Below are 21,067 nucleotides of genomic sequence, written 5' to 3' on the forward strand. Positions count from 1 at the left end.
CCTTAATGGCTTGGAATGAGGCGCCCGCCCTACGATCCCAGCACCAGGGAGTTTTAGTCTCCAAGAGCCGATGGAGAGGCTCTGCCAGTGATGCTTTATGTGGTAAAAACACCACATAAAAGTTGAGGAGACCGAGAAAGACCTGCAATTCGGCCCGATTGGTGGGTACAGGAGCATTTTTTATGGCCGCCACCTTGGCCGGAGCAGGGCGGATACCGCCAGAATCAATCAGGAACCCCAAAAACTCAACCCGGGGAACTGCAATCCGACACTTCTCAGCTTTAAGCTTCAGCCCTGCCTGTCTAAAACGGGTGAGGACAGCCCTAAGCTTAGCGATGAGGTCCATCTGATCCTCGGCCGCAATCAGAACGTCATCGAAGTAGGGCACAACTCCCTGAAGCCCATGGAGCAGCCACTCCATTAAGCTCTGAAAAATGCCCAGAGCAACACTAACCCCGAATTGCAGGTGGGTACATTTGAACGCCCCCCCCCCCCCGGTGAGTAACAATCATCTGGGCCAGGGCAGTGGCCTCATCCACTGGAAGCTGCTGATACGCTTGAGCGAGATTCAGCTTCGCGAAGACCCTCCCCTGGCCCAGTGAGTGTAATAAATGCTGTACCACAGGGACAGGGTAATGGTTAGCCTGGAGTGCCCTACTGAGGGTTGCCTTATTCTGATCGATCCGTCGGGCTTGAGGGGGATCACTATAGGGGTCTCCCACTTAGAATGCTCCACCAGTTGAAGGACCCTTTGCGCTATCAATTTGTCCAACTCCTGGTCAACCCTGGCCCGCAGTGCAAGTGGCACCCTTCGAGTCTTCAGCCGGATAGGAGCTACCTGAGGATCCAGATTGAAGGAAATGGGGAGCCCTGTATATTTACCGAGTTGGCCATCAAACACATCCACGAACTCGCAGGTCAGCTCAGTAGAGATGTCGGAACAGGTTGTATGAATTCCGGACATGCCCAGATGCAGAGCAGCAAACCAGTCTAACCCCAGCAAGCTGGGAAGATGGTGCCTCACGACAATCAGTGGCAGGCGACCTGAAAAAGAGCCATAGACAATGTGGAAAGAGCCACAGCCTAAGTGGGAATATGCTTTCCTTAATAGTCCTTCAGTTAAATAGGGCACGACTGCAGACGCCGCTGGGAGAAAGTTGGGATTAATGCTTTAAGAGTAGACCAGGCAATCAGGGATCGGGAGGAGCCCGTGTCGAGCTCCATGCGGCAAGGCGAGCCTTCTAAATGGACGGTAAGGTAAATCTTGCTGGCAGAACCAGGAGTGGAAGCATGGCTGACGCCCACAGCATCAACCTCTGCATCACGATACACATCTACACAGTTCTCGTGGCATTCGAGCCACTTGGCCTTCTGTTGCTTGGGCGCAGGCTCCCCTGTGTGATCAGGGAGTGGGAAAACTGCATGGCAGACCCTGGACAGGTGGTCACACTTTCCGCAATGGCGGCAGACGGCAGACTTGAAATGACACTCAGCTCAGTTATGCTGACCGCCGCAGCCCAAACAACTGTTTTGGGGGGGGTTGACAGTGCCCGGCGCTCGTGGCTTCCAGGTGGCCTTGAGACAGCTCACTCCTCCCTCTGTCTCGGCAGTGTCTTCCTCGTCCGACCCCTCACAGTGGATGGACTGGGGAGGAGTAGGCACAGGGGCCCCTCCAGCCTGGAACTGTTGAATTTCTGCTGATGACTGGGCTGACATCTCGGAAGCCCTGGCCTCATCCATGGCTATCGGGAGGGTTAGGTCAGAACGGGCTAACAGCCTCCACTGCAGTTTCAAATCCCGCACTCCACAAACCAGCTGGTCAAGGAGTATGTCATCTAGCTCACAGAATTCGCAGTGGAGGGCAGCCATTCGCAGGGAAGCCATATACTCATTAACAGACTCCCCTGCCCTCTGAGACCGCTGATGAAAAGCATGACGCCGGGCTATCTTAGAGAGAGCGGGAAAGTAATGGTGCTTTAACTTTTCTAACAGCGTCTCCCAGGGCACAGTAAATACCGGTTGTGGGGCAGCCAGAGCCCTGGCTTTTCCAAAGATTTCTCGGCCACAGGAGCTCAAAAAGTACCCCCTCTTCCTGGCACTGGTCAGATCGGTCAGGTCGTTGGCTTGTAAAAAACACTCAAATCACTCCAAATAATCGTCCCAGGTCTCAGAGGCTGGCTCAAACGGCGTGAAAGTTGGAAAGGCGACCACCATCGCGACTGATGCCAGAATGACAGACACCAATCGACTTAGAGTGCCTCAGCTCAGTTGATGTACTCAGTCAGGCGCCGCCTCAGGCCAATCCCACCTTCGTCGCCAGATGTTACATTTAGAGTGGACGGCACCGAGGCCAGGCTGCTGAGAACGCCAACTTTATTGTTGTTGTTTTTTTTATTGCAAAAGTTTTACAATTACATTTTCACCCCTTTCCCCCCCCCCGCCTCCCCCCCAAACTTCCCAACCTCCCTAACCCTCCCTAACCCTCCCCTCCCCCCAGACTTCCCTATAATATATTCATACTCATAAAAAACCCTTAATATAACACTTATATGTAAACTTGAACCCCTCCCTCCCCTGTGTAATTTTTCTCTTTACCTCATTACATTAAAATATTTCCACTACATTACATTATTTTCAAATAAAAGCTATTTGATACTTTCTAGTTTGATATTTGTTCTGAACATATTCTATCCACCTTTTCCATTCCCACTCATAAGTCTCTTGTGAACAGTCTTTTAAATATGCTGAAATCTTCGCCATCTCTGCAAAACTGGCCATCTTCAAAGTCCATTCCTCAATAGTGGGCAGAGCTTCATTCTTCCAATATTTACCTATCAACAATCTTGCTGCTGTTATCATATACAATATCAATTTTGTTTCACCCAATGTAAAACCCTTAACTATACCCAATAAAAACAGTTGTGGAGAAAATTGAATTTTTTTCTTCAAAACATTCTGCATGACCCACCAAATTTTTATCCAAAAAGCTTTAACTTTCCTACAGGTCCACCAAACATGATAATACGTAGCATCCAAACATTCACATCTCCAACATTTTGGCTGAACATTAGGGTACATACATGACAACTTTTTGGGATCTAAATGCCATCTATAAAACATTTTGTAGAAATTTTCCCTCAGATTCTGCGACTGTGTAAATTTAACATTCTGAACCCAAATTTTTCCCCATGTTTCCAACATCACTGGTTCTTCAAAATTCTGTGCCCACTTAATCATACAGTCTTTAACTAATTCAGTTTCTGAATCTCTTTCTAGCAAAACATTATAAAGCCTTTTGATATGCATTGGACCTTTCTCTCTTATATGTCTAACCAATTCTTCCTCATGCAACATAATACCAGTTTTTTGGTCCTCTTTCCATCTCAATTGTAATTGATTATACTGTAACCAAGTTAAATTAATCCCTTCGTCCAACAGTGTCTGCAATGTCTTCAACTGCCATCTGCCCGCATCTGTAAAAAGAACCTCTTTATATAAAACCCCCCCGAGTGACATTATATTTGTATTCCACAAAGTATGACCAAGATCCAGCCATAGCGGTATTTTATAATCCCATTTGAGTCGGTGCTTCTTCCAAACTCTCATCAAAGAGTCTCTAAGTATATGACTTTTAAATACTTTATCTACTTTGTCGTCGTAAAATAAGTAAGCATGCCATCCAAATTCAAGATCAAAACTTTCTGCGTTCAATATTCCAGTCTTTTTCCTTCCAAACCAATCACTTGTTAAGGTTAAAGCTGCTGCATCATAATATAACTGTAGGTTTGGAAGTTTAAGACCTCCTCTTTCTGGAACATCTTGCATAATTTTCAATTTCACTCTCGGCTTCTTCTCGTTCCAGACAAACTTATTCACTCCAGATTGCCAAACTTTCAATTGTTTATCACTTTTAAGCACCGGAATCATTTGAAACAAAAAAAGAAATCTTGGCAAAATATTCATCTTAACTGCTGCTATTCTTCCGAGTAGAGACAGCTGCAGTTTTTTCCAAGTCTCCATATCTTTCTGCACCTCTCGCCACAACACCTCATAGTTATTTTGAAACAATTTCATATTTGATTCTGCAACCTGAACTCCTAGATATTTTACCTTAGGTACAGTCTCAAAACCTGCCCTCCTTTCAAGCTCATGTTTACGATCTTGTGTCATATTTTTAGCTATCATTTTAGTCTTTTTTGGATTCAATCTAAAACCTGAAACTTTACCATAGTCTTGTATAATGTCCTTCATCAAGATTATTGATTCCATTGGTTGTGATAGGGTAACAACCAGATCATCTGCAAATGCCTTTATTCTGTAATCCTCTTGCCTAATCTTTATACCTCTCAAGATATTAGAGTCCCGTATTGTATTTAGCAAGACTTCTAATGTTAAAATAAATAAAAGTGGGGACAGCGGACATCCCTGTCTTGTTCCTTTTTCAATTTTAAACTCTGTTGTCAGGCTTCCATTAATAATGATCTGTGCCTTTTGCTCTTGATAAATTGCCGAAATCGCCTGTATAAATTGATCCCCAAAGTCCATCTTTTTCAAAGTCTTTAATAGAAAATTCCAATCCACTCTGTCAAAGGCCTTCTCTGCATCCAAGAAGACCAGCACTGCAGGGATCTGTTTATTCTTCTCAAGATATTCCAATAAATCTATTACTTGCCTTACATTGTCCTTCATATATCTGCCCTCGATAAATCCCGCTTGATCATCATGAATCACCTTCTGAATTACTGGCATCAACCTGTTGGCTAGTACTTTCGCAAAAATTTTATAATCTGTATTCAAAAGAGATATTGGTCTATAGTCCTCTGGTTTTTTAGGACCGATTTGTTCTTTTGGTATCAAAGATATGTAAGCTGTTGTCCATGATGGGGGTATTTTACCCCCTTGCTGAATATTGCAAAATAAATCTCTAAGTTGTTCCACCATTTCAGCTTGCAGAGTTTTGTAATACACTGCAGTCAAGCCATCCGTGCCAGGAGCTTTGGCTGTTTTTAACTGTTTAATTGCTACTATTATCTCCTCCTCTGTTATGGGATAATTCATTCTTTCCTTTTGTTGATCAGTAATTTTTGTAACTCTTTTATCGTTTAAATATTTTTCTATAAGTCCATTCTGCACCTCCTCTTTGGCATATAGTTTAGTATAATAGTCCACAAAAGCTTCTTTAATTAATTTTTGTTGAAAAATTTCTTTCCCTCCAATATCAATACTATCAATAGTCCGTATACTTTGTTTTTTCCTCAATGTGTAAGCCAACCATCTGCCCGGTTTATTAGCGTTACAAAATGTATTATGCTTTGCATATTGTAAGTTTGTTGCAACTTGTTCCGCCATAAGCATTTGAAATTGGTCTTTCAAAAGTTTTATAGCACTACGTATTCTTTCATCTGTTGGATTTTTAATAAGTAACTGTTCTTTGTTCTTTATTTCTATTTCCAATTCAGATCTTTTCTTTTGTCGGAACAGTCTATGTTTAGAGTTCATATAGATAAGTACCCCTCTCATATAAGCTTTACTTGCATCCCACACAATTTCAATTGGGGTACCTTTATTCAAATTTATTTCAAAAAATTCTTTCAAATGCTTTTTGAGTTCTGTTGTATTTTTTTCATATCTAAACAAATTCTCATTTAATCTCCAAGAACGTCTCTCAACCTTGTCCATCTCAATTTCTATCCATACTGGGCTATGGTCAGTCAAAGTTCTTGGAAAAATCTTTGTTCTTTTTGTCTTAACAAGTAAATCATCTGTCAACAAAATAAAGTCAATCCTAGAGAAGGATCTGTGTCTGTCAGAATAAAAAGTATAGTCCAATTCTTTTGAATTATGTATTCTCCAAACATCTTTTAGTTCCATATCTTCTTTCATGTCAAAAAAGGTCTGTGGTAATCTGATTCTAGACTTTGCCAAACTCTTTTTATCTAATTTAGAATCGATTACTCCATTCCAGTCTCCCATAATTAAAATAGATCTGTAATCCCATTGCAATATTTTAGTATGTAACATCTTATAGAAATAGTCCTGTTGTTGATTGGGAGCATAAATCCCAATCAGAAGAATTTGGCCATTTGCGGTAGACAATTCAATTGCTACAAACCTACCATCTTCATCTGTTTCTATAACTTTAGCTGTTAACTTTTTATTCACATAAATTACCACTCCATTCTTTTTTTGCGAAGTTGAAGATATAAAATGTGTTCCTAGTTTGGAGTTTATCAAATATTTTTGATCTTGAGTTGTGATATGCGTTTCTTGTAAACAAATTATATCATTATTAAATTGTTTCAAATATGTAAATAATTTCTTCCTTTTCTGTGCTGAATTCAACCCATTAACATTCCAGGATAAACACCTAAAGGTCATCAGCCTCTTTCTGGAGCAAAGAGCAAAATAATTGAAGATCATCCGAAATCTTCGATCTCGCTCCTCCCATAACTCCAATCTCTTGTGCAGTACTCTTATCTGCCTCCTTGTCTTGTCTTTCCTGTTGTTGTTGTTGCTTTTGTTTAAGTAACTTAGCTTGAGCTCGAGTTATACGTTGATCCTTAACCTCAATCATCCGAACCGGGTCCAAGATTGGAGAAGATTCCAGCAAGGGCTCATCCAGAAAACCTCCTTCTGCACCTTGCACTTCTTCTAATTCCTGCTTAGACTGTTCTTGCAGTTCTCGTTGAGGTTGCTTCTCTTCACTCTCTTTAATCTCCAAAACTGTAGATGTACGTGGAGATGGTGTTCTTTCCTTAAGAATAGTAGTGTAGAAGTGCTGTGCCTTCTCCACGGTATTCAAACGATATCTTTCTCCCTTGTATCTGAAAATTATGCCAACTGGTGCATCCCACCGGAAAGATATCTGTAAATTTTGCAATTCCTTAACAAGAAAGCCAAATTCTTTTCTAGCTTTCAGCATTTTAGGAGGTAATTCTTTATAAATTCCAATTCGTGAACCCCCCCACTTGTACAGAAGTGTAAAAGGATTTTTGCAGGATATCGTTTCTTATTTCTCTATCTGTAAAATATATGACTACGTCTCTAGGTAATTGTCTTTGTCTGGCCACCCAAGAGTTCACTCTGTAAATTTTGTCTATTTTGTAAAAAAACACATCTGGATTAACTTGTAAAATCTTGGCCAGGGCCTCAGAACAAACCTGTCTCAAATCCTTTATTGTTAACAGAGAACGGAATATGAACAGTTGAACCCCGTGCAAGGTAAGCAAAGAACTCTAACTCGCCGCCTGGCAGCTGCTTAAATAGCGAGCTGTCAGACAGTGTGAACCAATCTGCAAGCCGGCAATTCCCGCTAATTTAGTTGCTCGCGTCTCCACCAATCCGCGCCTGCTGGCAACATAGCCTGCGCGAGGGAAGTCGTAACGATGAGGACTCAACACAGCTGGTCCCACCCACGCAGCCCCTTTCCTCCCAGGAGTCTCCACACAGCCCGTTTTGGATGCCAGATAAGTACAGGGCTCGTGCAGAGGCTCTGGGAGGGCATTTTCGGCCTCCGAAGGGCCTCTGGGGAGGGTGGGGGAGGCCGTTTTTGCCCTCCCCAGCCTCCAGGAAAGCTTCTGGAGCCTGGGGAGGGCAAAAAACGGGCCTGCTGGGCCCACCGAAAGTTGGGAAATGGGCCATTTCCAGCCTCCGGGGGTGGGGGAAGTCATTTTTGCCCTCCGGAGGCTTCAGATAGGCCTGCTAGGCCCAAAATGGGATGCGGGGAGGTAGTCATGCGCACATATGCGGGGTGCAGGGCGCATTGAATTATAGGTGTGGGCACATGCGCATATGATCCCTCCATGCTCCCCCCCACTTTTGGCATGCGACAGCAAAAAGTTTAGCCATGTTTAGGGTTTAGGGTATTGTTTTCTGCTAGATTGTTTGCCTGATATTATTCCCTGCTTATCTGGTTGTTAGCTCATGGAGAGGATGTGTTTCAGTATTTTTGTTTCCTTTTTAGTTTTTTAATTGTCTTGTTTGAACGCTGTGTAAATTTGGTTTATTTCTAAGTGTCTATTGATAGCTGATTTGTCTAAATGCTAAATTTCTAGGAATTCCCTAGCATTTTTGGATTTTAGGATGCTCACAGTTTCCCCATTAAGTTGTGGTTGTAGGAAACAATGAAATTCAAAAATAAAATCCTTTGTATTACCAACCGTTAGGAAGTAGCCATGCTAAAACAGCACATGGGTAGGAAATTTGGATGATAAAAGCATGTAAAACAAATGAGGGTGGGAAGGGGGTTAATGTATTCTTTTTTTAAAAACAATAATCTTTATTAAATATTTACAATAAAATTAACACACAATGATGATTGGAAAGCAATATAGGAAGCGAAATATAGAAACACATAAACACAGGACTAAAACGAAACAACAAACATGACTAACCGAGAGTTAAGCTCACTCTCCAATTAATATTAACTAATATCATCCTAGCCAAACATTTCAATGCAATCAAGTTCTTTTTACTAACTACAAAACAATTGGTCTGTTTTTATCAAAATTATAAAGAGTTATAAAGCCTAGTAAATATCTAGTTAATCTAATTAGACAATTTTATCACCCTTCTCCTAAGTTTAACCTTCTTTTGAGCCAGACAAAGCATCTGTCCCAACTTCTATAATATACTGAATCTTTCTTGTCTTTTAAGATATACGTTAGCCTGTCCATCTCAGCACATCGGAGAATCTTGTTTATTGTCAGATGGTCAGGGGGCGTATCTGCATCTTCCCACAGTTGAGCAAATGCCATTCTAGCCGCTGTTGAGTCATGGACAAATATATACCAATCCTTCTTGTCGATGTAGTCCGGTCTTATTCCAAGTAGAGGTCTGGGTGAAGGGGAAAGCTCACACCTGTTATTTCCAGCAGCCATTGCTGTATTTTCCCCCCAATAACGTCTAGCTGACGGACAAATCCACCACTGATGGAAGAAAGTACCCTTGGCCGACCCACAATTCCAACATCTATCAGAAGATCCTGGGAACATATTAGCGATTCTGGCAGGGGGAAGATACCAACAGTAGATCATTTTATAAAAGTTTTCTTTGAACGGGGAAGAAAGGGTAAGTTTCATAGTTTTGTTCCATACATTTTGCCATGCATCAAGCTGAATTGTTGTTCCAATATTTCTCCCCCAGGCAATCATCGTGTCCTTTACAATCTCCTCTGCCATAAAATTGGACAGAAGAAGATTGTAAACGTTGGAAATAAATTTCCTTCGGCCACCTAGGAGAAGCTTGTCAAAAGTTTGTAAATGAAGGGAGATACCATGTTCCTGTTTATCCCTAGCGAATCTAGTTTGAAGTTTCACATAGGACCACCAGTCTATGTCTAATCCTCTAGTTTGGAAATCGGCTCTAGGTCTAAGTCTCCCAACTTCATCCAACAAGTCACCATAAACCCAGTTCCTCTTTATATTGTGCACAATCAGAAGGGTCACTGCCTCTAACGGAGACACCCACTTAGGAATCTGTGTGTAAACTTGCTTCTTCACCATTTCCCAAACCCTTAATAAAATTCCTCTAATATAATGATTAGTAAAATGTTTGGATTGTTTGTCTTTCTGAGACCACAAGAAGGAATGCCATCCCCGCTGCAAATCATATCCTTCAATTGCCAAAATGCACTTTTTTGAGAGGATCACCCAATTTTTTATCCAAACCAGGGATGAAGCTTGGTAATAAAGCTCCCACATAGGGAGCCCCAAGCCACCCCTTGTTTTGTGCTCTTGCAGCATTTTTCTTTTTATACGGGGTTTTTTACTCTGCCAAATAAATTTACTTAGAATTTGGTCTAATTTCCTAAAAAAGTTTTTATCCAATCTTGCAGGAGCCGTTTGGAATAAAAAGATCAATTTCGGTAAAACATGGGCTTTTATCGCGGCAATTCTACCCAAGAATGAGATCTGAATATGCCGCCATCTCTCCACTTCATTCGCTGTGTCTATTAATAATTTGGAATAATTGAGCTCTTTGATAGAAGAACATCTATTTGTAAGACAAATACCTAAATATTTAAGTTTTTTGACACAATTAATCCCCATAATACTTTGGATCTGTTCCTTTTGGGCAAATTTTTTGACAAATTTTTTGTTAACATTTTGGTTTTATCCTTATTGATTTTTAATCCCGCTACCTCCCCTTATTCATCTAATTTAGTAAGTAATTTTGGTCCCGTAATAAGGGGATCTTCTAATATGAAAACCAAATCGTCGGCGAATGCTTGGAGTTTGTATTCTTCCCCTTTAACGTTTAAGCCCTTAATTTCCAAATCCTGCCTGATCGTCTTAAGAAGTGGTTCAAGTGTTAAAATAAAAAGCAGCGGTGAAAGAGGGCATCCTTGTCTGGTACCTTTATAAATCTGTATCTCATCTGATAGTGACCCATTAAACAGTAGCCTTATCGACTGTTTAGAATAGATGGCTTGAACTGCCCTTGTAAATTGAGACCCAAAACCCATCACTTCCAATTGTTGTATTATAAAATTCCAGTTGACTCTGTCAAAAGCCTTTTGGGCATCCAGAAAAATCATTACCATTGGTTTATCAGGGTGTGTCTCATGGTATTCTAAGGCGTTCAATACTACCCTTACGTTATCTTTTAGGTGCCTATGAGGCAGGAAACCATTCTGGTCTTGGTGGATAAATCGGGACAGGAACACCCGGAGTCTCTCAACTAGTATTGTCGCAAAAATCTTGTAATCCACATTCAGGAGCGAGATTGGCCTATAGTTCTGGATCAGAGTTTTATCTGTATCGGGTTTCGGGATTAGGGAAATGTAGGCTTCCATCCAAGACCGGGGTATCCTAGAGTGTAATAAAACCTCATTAAATAGATCTTTAATGTACAAACTGAGTGAGTCAAAGACTCCTTTATAAAATTCACTAGGAATCCCATCCGGTCCCGGAGTCTTGCCATTGGCTTGTTTCTTGATAGCTACTGCTATTTCCCCAACTGTAATTTCTGCATTTAAAATTTCTTTACAGTAATCCGGAATCATCTCCAATTGTAGATTCTGGAGATAACTCTTGAGTTTATCTTCCTGATGTATTTCTTGGCTATATAAGGAGGTATAAAAATCTTGGGCCACCTTTGCTTTTTGCTCTGTAGTACCTACCGAATTTCCCATAGAGTCCTGTAAAAATTCAATCTTTCTAGTTTCTGCCTCTTTTCTTAATCTATATGACAACCACCGGCCCGGCTTATTAGCATGCTCAAATTGGTTTTGTTGACATTCCCGAATTTTATTCGCCAAATCGTTTTGATCTAGAATAGATAACTCATGCCTAATCAAGTCAATTTTCTCCTTAATCAAATTATTATGCGGATCTAAACGCAGCTCTCCTTCAGCTTTCTCCAATTCAACCATTAACTCAATCTGTTTGGCCTTCTCCTTTCTCCATTTGGTAGCTGTATATTTTATTACCAATCCCCTAACTACTGCTTTGATAGTATCCCAAATATTTTGAAGGGAAGTATCTTCTCTCTTGTTTTCGGTAAAAAAAAATGATCTAATTCTTTTTTAATCATATTTATAAATCCCTCATCTTTCATGATCTCAGCCCTCATAGACCATCTCACTCTTCTAGTGGACCCCTTCCATTTTATTACCAGGGGATGGTGGTCTGCCCATATATTCGTCCCTATTTCAACTGAATTTATGCCTTCTTTCAAATCTGATGTTGACCAGACCATATCTATTCTAGACCACGACCTATGCCTGGGGGAGAAATATGTAAAATGCTTTTGCATAGGATGGAAGTCTCACCAGACGTCTCTTAATCCTATTTCTGTTCTTAGGTTATCCCATGTTTTAGGGAGTACCTTCCTATGCCCTTTTTTATATTTAGGAGAACCCCTTCCTGGATCATAATCAATTGAAGTATCAGCAATCGCGTTGAAGTCACCTACTATGCATACATGCTCGTAATTTAATTCATTAATTTTCTTATGCAAATCTTTAAAGAAACCCATTTGGTTAACATTAGGGGCATATATATTTACTAACAATACTATTTTTTGGCCAATACTAATCTCTAACATCAGTATCCTACCCTCTGTATCTGCATATACTTGATGTTTCACCAGGCCTCTCCGATCGTAAACAACAACTCCCCTTTTCTTCTGGTCAGCCAAGGATACATACAACTTCCCAAGTTTGGGATAAATTAAAATCCTAGAATGGTCTTTCCTTATATGGGCCTCCTGTAAACATATAATATCATAATTATCTTTTTGAAGTTTAGCCCAGACCTTTTTCCTCTTAGTGGGAGCATTCAGGCCATTGATGTTAACGGAAAACAGGTGGAGCACCTCATCCATACCTCTACTTACCTGCGTTCTTGAGTTTCTGGGATCTGGTCTCGATTTGGAAATTTGTTCCTCTTTCTTCTCCAGATTGGGCTGTGTCTTTGTCATGTCCAATATGCTCTGTGGCTGTTGTTTCCTGGGTTACCTCTTCTTGGCTCTTACCTAGGTTACCACCTTCACTCTCTTGGTCACTAAAATTAATATAGGCCTCCACGAAGTCCTGCGCTTCCTCTACGGTTTCCAATCGTAACCTCTGTTCTTGCCAGGTAAACGTCAGGCCTTCCGGTAGAAGCCAATGATAACGTATTCCTTGTTTCTTCAGCCATGTTGTCAAAAAGTCATATTTCCTCCGAATGTCTTATACTCATCTCGGGAGCTGGGGCAATACTGTTAGTCAGTTATCTTTGTAAGTAAAAGCTTGGTCCCTCGTTTTCCGAAACACTTCATCCCTTAGTGCTGTTCTAGTAAATCGAACATGGATCTCTTTAGGGAGCTTGTTGCACCGAGCATAACTAGTATATACTCGGTACACATCGTCAATATCTCTTGAAACTTCTGCAAAATCTCTTCCAGTAATTCCTGCAACAATCTCTCCCATTAGTACATCCAAGTGCTCACCTTTCTCTTCAGAGATATTCTGAAACAGTAAGAAGTAGCCAGATATAGCCATTTCGAGGAAGATAATCTCTTCCTCGGTTTTTTTTTATTAGCCAAGGTTTGCCGGAGTTTGAGCCGCTCCATCCTACAGGTCACCTTCTCGGTCTTTATCTCAGAAGCTTGAATCCATTCCTCGTGATTAGTCAAAGTATTTTGGACCTCCTCAAACTTTGCATGAAACAACCTGGTCTCAGTAGTTAACGTTTCGACATTCCTCTTCAGCTCTTCCAAGGTCTTTGACATTGAATCTTGATTTTTAATCAACATCTCCTGTATAGACTGGAGAATATCTTGCGTCAATGCTTTTCCCGGAGTAGCCACATCTTCAGATGATCTTCGTAGCATCACAGAGTGTTTGCTGGAGATGAGGCTGAAGAGGTCGTGATTGCCTTCTTCTTCAAGGTAGTAGTCGTGGTAGCCATTTTGATATTCCTAAAAAGTCTTTCCAGGCAATCATACAACATCAAATGGTTTCACCGCCTATTATCAAAATTCACTCTTGCTTCGCTATGTCCAAACCACACTAGGGGTAAATTTACTCACTAATTCCTACTGGCTATCTAATTCCTATTGGCTATCTAAAAGGAAATAGGAAAGGGAAAGGGAAAAAAAGGGTGGGGGGGGACAGTCCAACTATAATGAATCTAGGTGCAGTTAGCAATTTTGGTCACTAGATGGCAGCAAACACCAACTTCTCCAGTTCTCCAGCTCTTCTTGCAGTGGAAGCAAATTAAAAATGACGGCTCATACAAATGGCATTCTTCAAAACAGAAAATGTTAATGCTAAGTCAAAGATAGGAAAATCAAAGGAAGCACAGCACTCTTTCATTCAAGGTCCGTGGGGAATCGCATTCCCAAACAGTAAGTCAAAATTCAAAATTCACCAGTTGTAAAAACAGGATGAAATCAGATCGCAATAATCAGTTATAATCCAAGGTTGATAATCTTCTCAAACTGCCAACAAACTTCATTGCCACCTCACTCAGTTTAGGCTCTGGGAGTAGGAAAGATTTTAAACTCCACTACCTTGCAGCTTCCAATCGAATCACAGTCTCAAATTAGCGAATCAGTCTTTTAGTTTGGCTGGGATGAATAGACTTCCTCAAGCAATATAGCCACAGCCTCGGGGCGCCATAGCAGGCATCCTCTCACTGTGCCGACATCGGGGAGGTACTTCAGTCTCTTCGTGCAGCCTGAACTTTCCACACGGAGCTGGCAAACTCCCCTCTTTCCCACCAAGCTTTTCCGCTCAGTGGTGGCTTCAAAGAAATTTCAATGAAGCCACCGGGTACAGCAAACGGAGAATTGGCTCAGGAGAAGAGTCCCTTGCCTCCTCCGGCTGCTGTGACATCACAGGATTAATGTATTCTTAATAGGCGCCTTGGATTAGTTGTAACCCCGGAGGACCTATCCAATGGGACCAAAGGGGAGGGAATGGGGCATTGCTATAGGGTGTATAGTCTCTGGCTAGGGGTTTGCTGGAAATATTACATGAGGGAAGTCATTGGGGAATACAGGCAATAGCAGATGAAGTATTGAAACATTATGGATGCAAAGGAATTTATACATAAACTAAGCAAATCATTGATAAATATTTAATATGTAAAAAGGTAAACAGACAAGCCATAAGAAGGCAACAAGCTGGAGGAAGGCCCCTGCTTTCAGACCTTTTCAATGTATTCAGGTGGATTTTACTGAGTTACCTAAGATAGGGAGGCTAAATACCTGCTGATAATTATTGATCATCTGACAGGATGGGTGGAAGCTTATAGTAAGCCTGTAGCTTGTAGTAATGAAACCACAAATGTTGTGTCTAGAGTACTGCTGGACCAAATAGCACCTAGATATGGACTGATCACTCAGATTGATAGTAATCAGGGAAGCCATTTCACTTCCAAAGTATTACAAAATATAATGGACACTTTGGGAATAGATTGGAAATTCCACATGCCTTGGCACCCAGAAAGCAGTTCAAACAAGCCATCAGCCAAACAATGCAGGCTGGTGACCCCCAGGGGGAGGGCCTTCTCTGTGGGGGCTCCCACCCTCTGGAATCAGTTGCCCCCTGAGATAAGGAGAATCCATGACCTCAGTGCCTTCCGCCGTGCCCTTAAAACCTTCCTTTTCCAACAAGCCGGGCTGGCCTAATTCTTTTTAAGTGTTTTTAATTGTCTGGTTTATTGTTTTAATTAATGGGGCCAAATTTATATATATATTTTTTAACTGTATTTTAATATTTGTATCTGATGTTTTTATTTGGCTGTTCACCGCCCTGAGTCCTCAGGGAGAAGGGCGGTATACAAATTCAAAAAATAAATAAATAAATAAATAAATAAATATTGAACGAGCAAATGGAAAAATAAAAAATCCTTGACCAAATTAATATTAGAGACCCATTTGTCATGGACCAAATGTCTACCCTTGGCTCTCTTGAGAATAAGAACACAACCAAGGAAAGATATTGGGTTATCACCATATGAACTAATGTTGCATTTACTCCAGGGGAAATTTGCATAGATTCGTTGCAAACTAGAGATAGAGTGCAATAGGTGTATAAACTGTCCAGCTACTTCGACGTTCTTAGGAAATAAGGATTGTTGGCGCAAACACCTCCGTTGGAGTTTCCAATCCACAAATTCCAAATCGGTGACTGGGTGCTGATCCAAAGCTGGAAAGAGAAAAAACTCACACTCAAGTGAGAAGGACCTTTCCAGGTGCTGCTGAAGTCCGAAACAGCTGTCCGGAAGGCAGAGAAAGGCTGGACACACTATATCAGAGTGAAAGGACTGTGGAGGCCCCAACAGAGTGGGAAAGCATTCCTCAAGCAGACCCACTGAAGCTAACTCTAAAGAGGAAATAGAGTTTAAAGAATTATTAATCTGTGAAATTCGTCTAAGCAAATTCAAACTTTTTAAATAGCTGGTGAAGAAATAATAGAACTAAATCAGAGGAAGTGGGAGAAAGACTTGGTCAAACCCCTATCACTTCTGAGGAAGTTACATAGAGACATTTGCTATCCTTAGCTGGGAATTAGCAAGCAGAATCATGAAAATTGATAAATACTGTGCAGTGGTGAAATGTAAAATTTGTTACTACCGGTTCTATGAGCATGGCTTGGTGGGGGGGTAATGTGACTGGGTGGGCGTGGCCAACATTTTTTTTTTGCTTTTAAAACCATTTTTTCTACAACCTCTTCGGCTGAAGAGGTTGTAAAAAAAATGCTTTTAAAAGCCTCTGACAATCTCAGCTGAGTTGCCTGATCATCAGAGGCTTTTTTTTTCTTTTAAAAGCCTCTGATGATCCCAGCTGCCTGATTGTCAGAGGCTTTTTTCTTTTAAAAACATTTTTTTCTACAACCTCTTCGGCCGATGGGAGGGGGCAAGGATTTTTGTTACCGGTTCTCCGAACCACCTGCCGCCATTGCTACTGGATTGAGCGATCCTGTCCGATTCGGGAGCATTTCACCTCTGGTACTGTGGATGTGTTGGTTCTGTGACTGCAAGTGTTGGTGTGAGTGCTGCTGCTGCAATGCTGCTGCATTGTTCAGATTGTGCCCCAGTACACAGAAATTGTAAGGAAGAGTGCAACATTGTCGTTATTGAGGATTTGATCCCAGAATTATGAGCCTTTTCCAAGTGTTGGTGTTACTGGGAATTTTTAGAACTTTACAGGGGCTGTGTATTTTAGATGGCCCAGGCCATTGGACAATGAATAACCAGGCTTTACAATATCAAGAGTCTGAGGCCTCTCAGAACTTGAGTTGTTATAACTTATTATCCTTATACTGCAATCAGTTAAAGGAAATTAGGCACGCATTGCACCAGAGTTGTAAGGACCAGCAGAACCTCAGCTTGTGTAACAACATTCAAGGGATACAATGTAATCAAGGATACACCCAAGTCAGTTTTTCACTCATTTTATGAGGAGATGACGAAAGGGTATGAGTTAATGGCAGAGATAGCTGATGCTAACATAGCTGAAAGTATAGCTGGTATATAGAGAATAGAATAGAATAGAATAGAATAGAATAGAATAGAATAGAATAGAATAGAATAGAATAGAATAGAATAGAATAGAATAGAATAGAATAGAATAGAATAGAATAGAATAGAATAGAATAGAATAGAACAGAACAGAATTTTTTATTGGCAAAATGTGATTGGACACACAAGGAATTTGTCTTGGTGCATTTGCTCTCAGTGTACGCAAAAGAAAAGATACGGTCATCAAGAATCATATAGTACAACACTTAATGATAGTCATAGGGTACAAAAAAGCAATCAGGAAACAATATCAATATAAATCATAAGGATACAATCAACAAAATTACAGTCATATAGTCATAAGTGGAAGGAGATGGGTGGTGGGAACGATGAGAAGATTAATAGTAGTGCAGACTTAGTAAATAGTTTGACAGGAATAGTTTGAGGGAATTATTTGTTTAGCAGAGTGGCATTCGGGAAAAAGCTATTCTTGTGTCTAGTTGTTCTAATGTGCAGTGCTCTATAGTGTTGTTTTGAGGGTAGGAGTTGAAACAGTTTATGTCTGTAAATATTTTCACAACCCTCTTTTTGACTCGTGCAGTATACAGGTCCTCAATGGAAGGCAGGTTGGTAGCAATTGTTTTTTCTGCATTCTAATTATCCTCTGAAGTCTGTGTCTGTCTTGTCGGGTTGCAGAGCCAAATCAGACAGTTATAGAGGTGCAGATGATAGACTCAATAATTACTCTGTAGAACTGGATCAGCAGCTCCTTGGGCAGTTTCTGAGTTGGCGCAGATAGAACATTCTTTGTTATATATATTTATTAAATGTAACAAATATATATATATAAAATGTGGAGGTACAAAAGTGGGAGGAAGGTGGCCATGGGAGGCCAGTGAGGTAGATCTAAGTAATACTAGCTGGAGTTGGGAATTTAATTTTACCTAAACTCGAACTGGTGCATGGGTATTAGATTACGAAATAATAGGGAAAACATGCTTAAAAAAAACAGAACCTGGTGAAGATGTAGGAGATATGGTGCATGAAGGAGTCTTGGCTTGTAACTCCAGTAACCAACCAGAATGGTAGAGTGGAACTAATAGAACATTGGCAGGATGGTATAAAAACATTTTCAGTAAATGGAAAGGACTGGAAGGAATCACCAGAATCTGTCACAAAAATATAATCCGGGTGGCACCAGAGGGGTTATATTGGATCTGTGGGAAGAAGGCATATGCACACCTGCCAATTAATTGGAGTGGGACATGTATATTAGGAACCATATGCCCTAATTTTTTTCTAATCCCTATCCAGAAGGGAGAGATTTTAGGGGTACTAGTATATGATGACTCTGGAGCAGCCGGATATAGACCCAGGGAAAAGCGGGGAGTAAAAGATAAGAAGCAGAGTAAGGCAAAAGAGAGACTAAAGAAGTTGATGGGGAATAAAGTACTGAAATTCTCGAGGTGGGCACCCTCAGATTGGCCTCCAGAGAGGATAATCACAGTATATGATCCTGCAACATGGGCAGCGGATGGAACTTATAGGTACCGCACTCCAATATATATGCTAAATAGGATAATTAGGCTGCAAGCTGTGGTAGAAATCATAATTAATGAAACTGCATTGGCCCTAGATCTAGTAACTGAAATGAATACGAAAACGAGAACAGAGATCTACCAGAACCAATTAGCCTTAGATTATTTGTTAGCAAAAGAAGGAGGAATGTGTGGTAAATTCAATTTAGCAAATTGTTGCCTAGAAATTGATGATACTGGAGAAGTAATTAGACAGATAACAGATCAAATGAGAAAGATTGCCCATGTCCCTATACAAACTTGGACTGGAATCTTGGATGATGAAGGATTTTTAGGTGGAATCTACAGAAATTGGAAACAAGCCCTATTTATGGTAGGCATGATATTCTTTGGATTTATGTGCCTGCCATGTTTAATTCCTGTAATAAGAAGTATTGTACACAACACTGTGGAAGGAATGATGAATGTAACTAACAAAATAAGCAAATAATGATGTCAACAGAGGTAACTGAACATACTGCAATTATGAAATATGAACATGCTGAAGAAATTAGGGAAAGTTTGAAACCTTTCAATAAGTAAGTTTTATTTTTGAAAATGAATAAAGAATAGAAAGGGTGGATTTGTAGGAAGCAATGAAATTCAAAAATAAAATCCTTTGTATTACCAACCATTAGGAAGTAGTCATGCTAAAACAGCACATGGCTAGGAAATTTGGATGATAATAGCACGTAAAACAAATGAGGGTGGTAAGGGGGTTAATGTATTCTTAATAGGTGCCTCAGATTAGTTGTAACCCCGGAGGACCTATCCAATGGGATCAAAGGGGAGGCATCGTGATAGAGTGTATAAAATGTCATGTTTTTTAATTCAGGGGTGTGGCTTTTGGATTAGAACTTCCTGTTGAAGCTTCTAGCCAAGATACCACCGCACTTTGCAAACTGCTTTTTTTTAAAAAATTATTTTGGGTAAATAAACTTCTTTTCTTACCAATCCAAGTTTTTTTTGTGTGTGGAATCATTTCCAACATGGTTGAGTCTGTTTGTGGGTTGTGAGATTAAGGAATTTTCATTGTGTTTTCTGACCGCTAGTTATTTAAGGGTGTACTCTGCTAGTCTTTTGCTTGTCTTCCTAAATAATGACTGTTACAGTGTATGATGAACTGTATATTGTAGATGAGCCCTGTTTTTCTATTTGAGCCTTTTGCTTTTTTGGTTTACTTAAGTTATTTTGGAGGGCTTTGATTGATTTGTGTGCTACAGTAATGCTATGTACTTATACCACTGCAATCACATTGTGTTATATGGTTATATCAATGTAATCAAGGAGTAATGATTAGGAAACTCTTGAATTATGTTTACATCTTTACTGATATAATAATATGTACGATGTGAAGATATGATGTCCTGTGGCCACTAAAGAGTACTATTTTGACCCAGAAGATCCCCAAGTCTCAATCAATGCATTTTCAAAAATTTAAAGAAGACGAGAGTGGAAAATTTTACACTTTTTCCCCTTTTTACTTTCCCTTCCTCTTAGCTATGTATTAAAATATAGTTTATAAATTAGAATTCCTACTATTTTATATATTTTCATCATTTTAACAGTTCCAGAAAAAACATTTCTCAATAGGCATTCCTTCTGTTATAACAGGATGACCACATCTGGGTGGCAAAAATTTAAAGAATCTTTAGGGGGCAGATAACTAACTCTTTGGTGCCATCTAGTGGTCAGCTGGAATTTTGCAGGCCAGATTTGGTACCCTCCAAATCAGAACCATTTCTTGAAACTGGAGAAGGTTAGAGTTGAAATTAATTATTTACCACACAAAAGAAAATTTTACAGATGGAAAAGCAGGTCTTTTCATAAAAATTTGCCTGGTTGAATCACTGACTCATTCAGTAACATCTGACAGAAAAAAAGTGGGGGAAGTGTTTAAGTTTACTTAAAATATGTTCTGAAGTCTGAGTCACCAGTCCTTTTTTGGAATGATAAAGAAAAATTTGTACTAGGAGGAAAGAGCAATCATCTGAAAGGCAGTGACAGCTAAAAATATTTCACAGTCCTCCCAATTCAAGAGATATTTTCAATTCTATATCATCCTGATACTATCCTTCACTTAAAAAAACGTTGCTAGCTTACCACAGATGGTTACTTCTTTGGCATAAGAAGTTGAGAGATGATTGATGTTTGGCATTTGTTGAAGGACTTTCCTGGTTTCATGAAACAGCTGAAGCACATATCTAGCATGTAGCTGCTGCAAAGCATCATATATGAAGACAAAAACAGCATGTTATGGCATCCATTCACTAAAGCTAAGTGAAAATGATGTTGTATGTCTGAGAAAAAAATTAATATTTTTTAGGACATTTAGAGGCCCTGCTTGCTCGAAGAACAAGTGGCCAAGATCTTTAATGCTATTCTAATAAAGATCTCTGAACTGTACTTGGGCAATACTGATTGCAACCAGTATATTACACCACTCCTTTAAAAAATGAAGTACTAAATAGTTTCAGCATGTTTGTTAAGGTATCCAAAGCCCATGATTTGGATTTAGAGCCAACCAAGGAAATG

The 21,067-nt window shown here is 40.2% G+C and overlaps 1 protein-coding gene across 1 annotated transcript in view; it reads right to left on the reverse strand.

Moving 5' to 3' along the window:
• Positions 1 to 21,067, reverse strand: part of PPEF1 (protein phosphatase with EF-hand domain 1) — a 133,229-nt gene that overhangs the window by 75,597 nt on the left and 36,565 nt on the right. The window contains exon 6 of the mRNA XM_087871395.1: positions 20,636 to 20,750. Within this exon, the coding sequence (XP_087727521.1) occupies positions 20,636 to 20,750 (115 nt within the window). The remainder of the gene's footprint in view (positions 1 to 20,635; positions 20,751 to 21,067) is intronic.

The sequence above is a fragment of the Pantherophis guttatus genome, chromosome 5, assembly GCF_059756535.1.
Source record: "Pantherophis guttatus breed Tessera chromosome 5, ASM5975653v1, whole genome shotgun sequence".
In the NCBI taxonomy this organism is placed as follows: Eukaryota; Metazoa; Chordata; class Lepidosauria; order Squamata; family Colubridae; genus Pantherophis; species Pantherophis guttatus.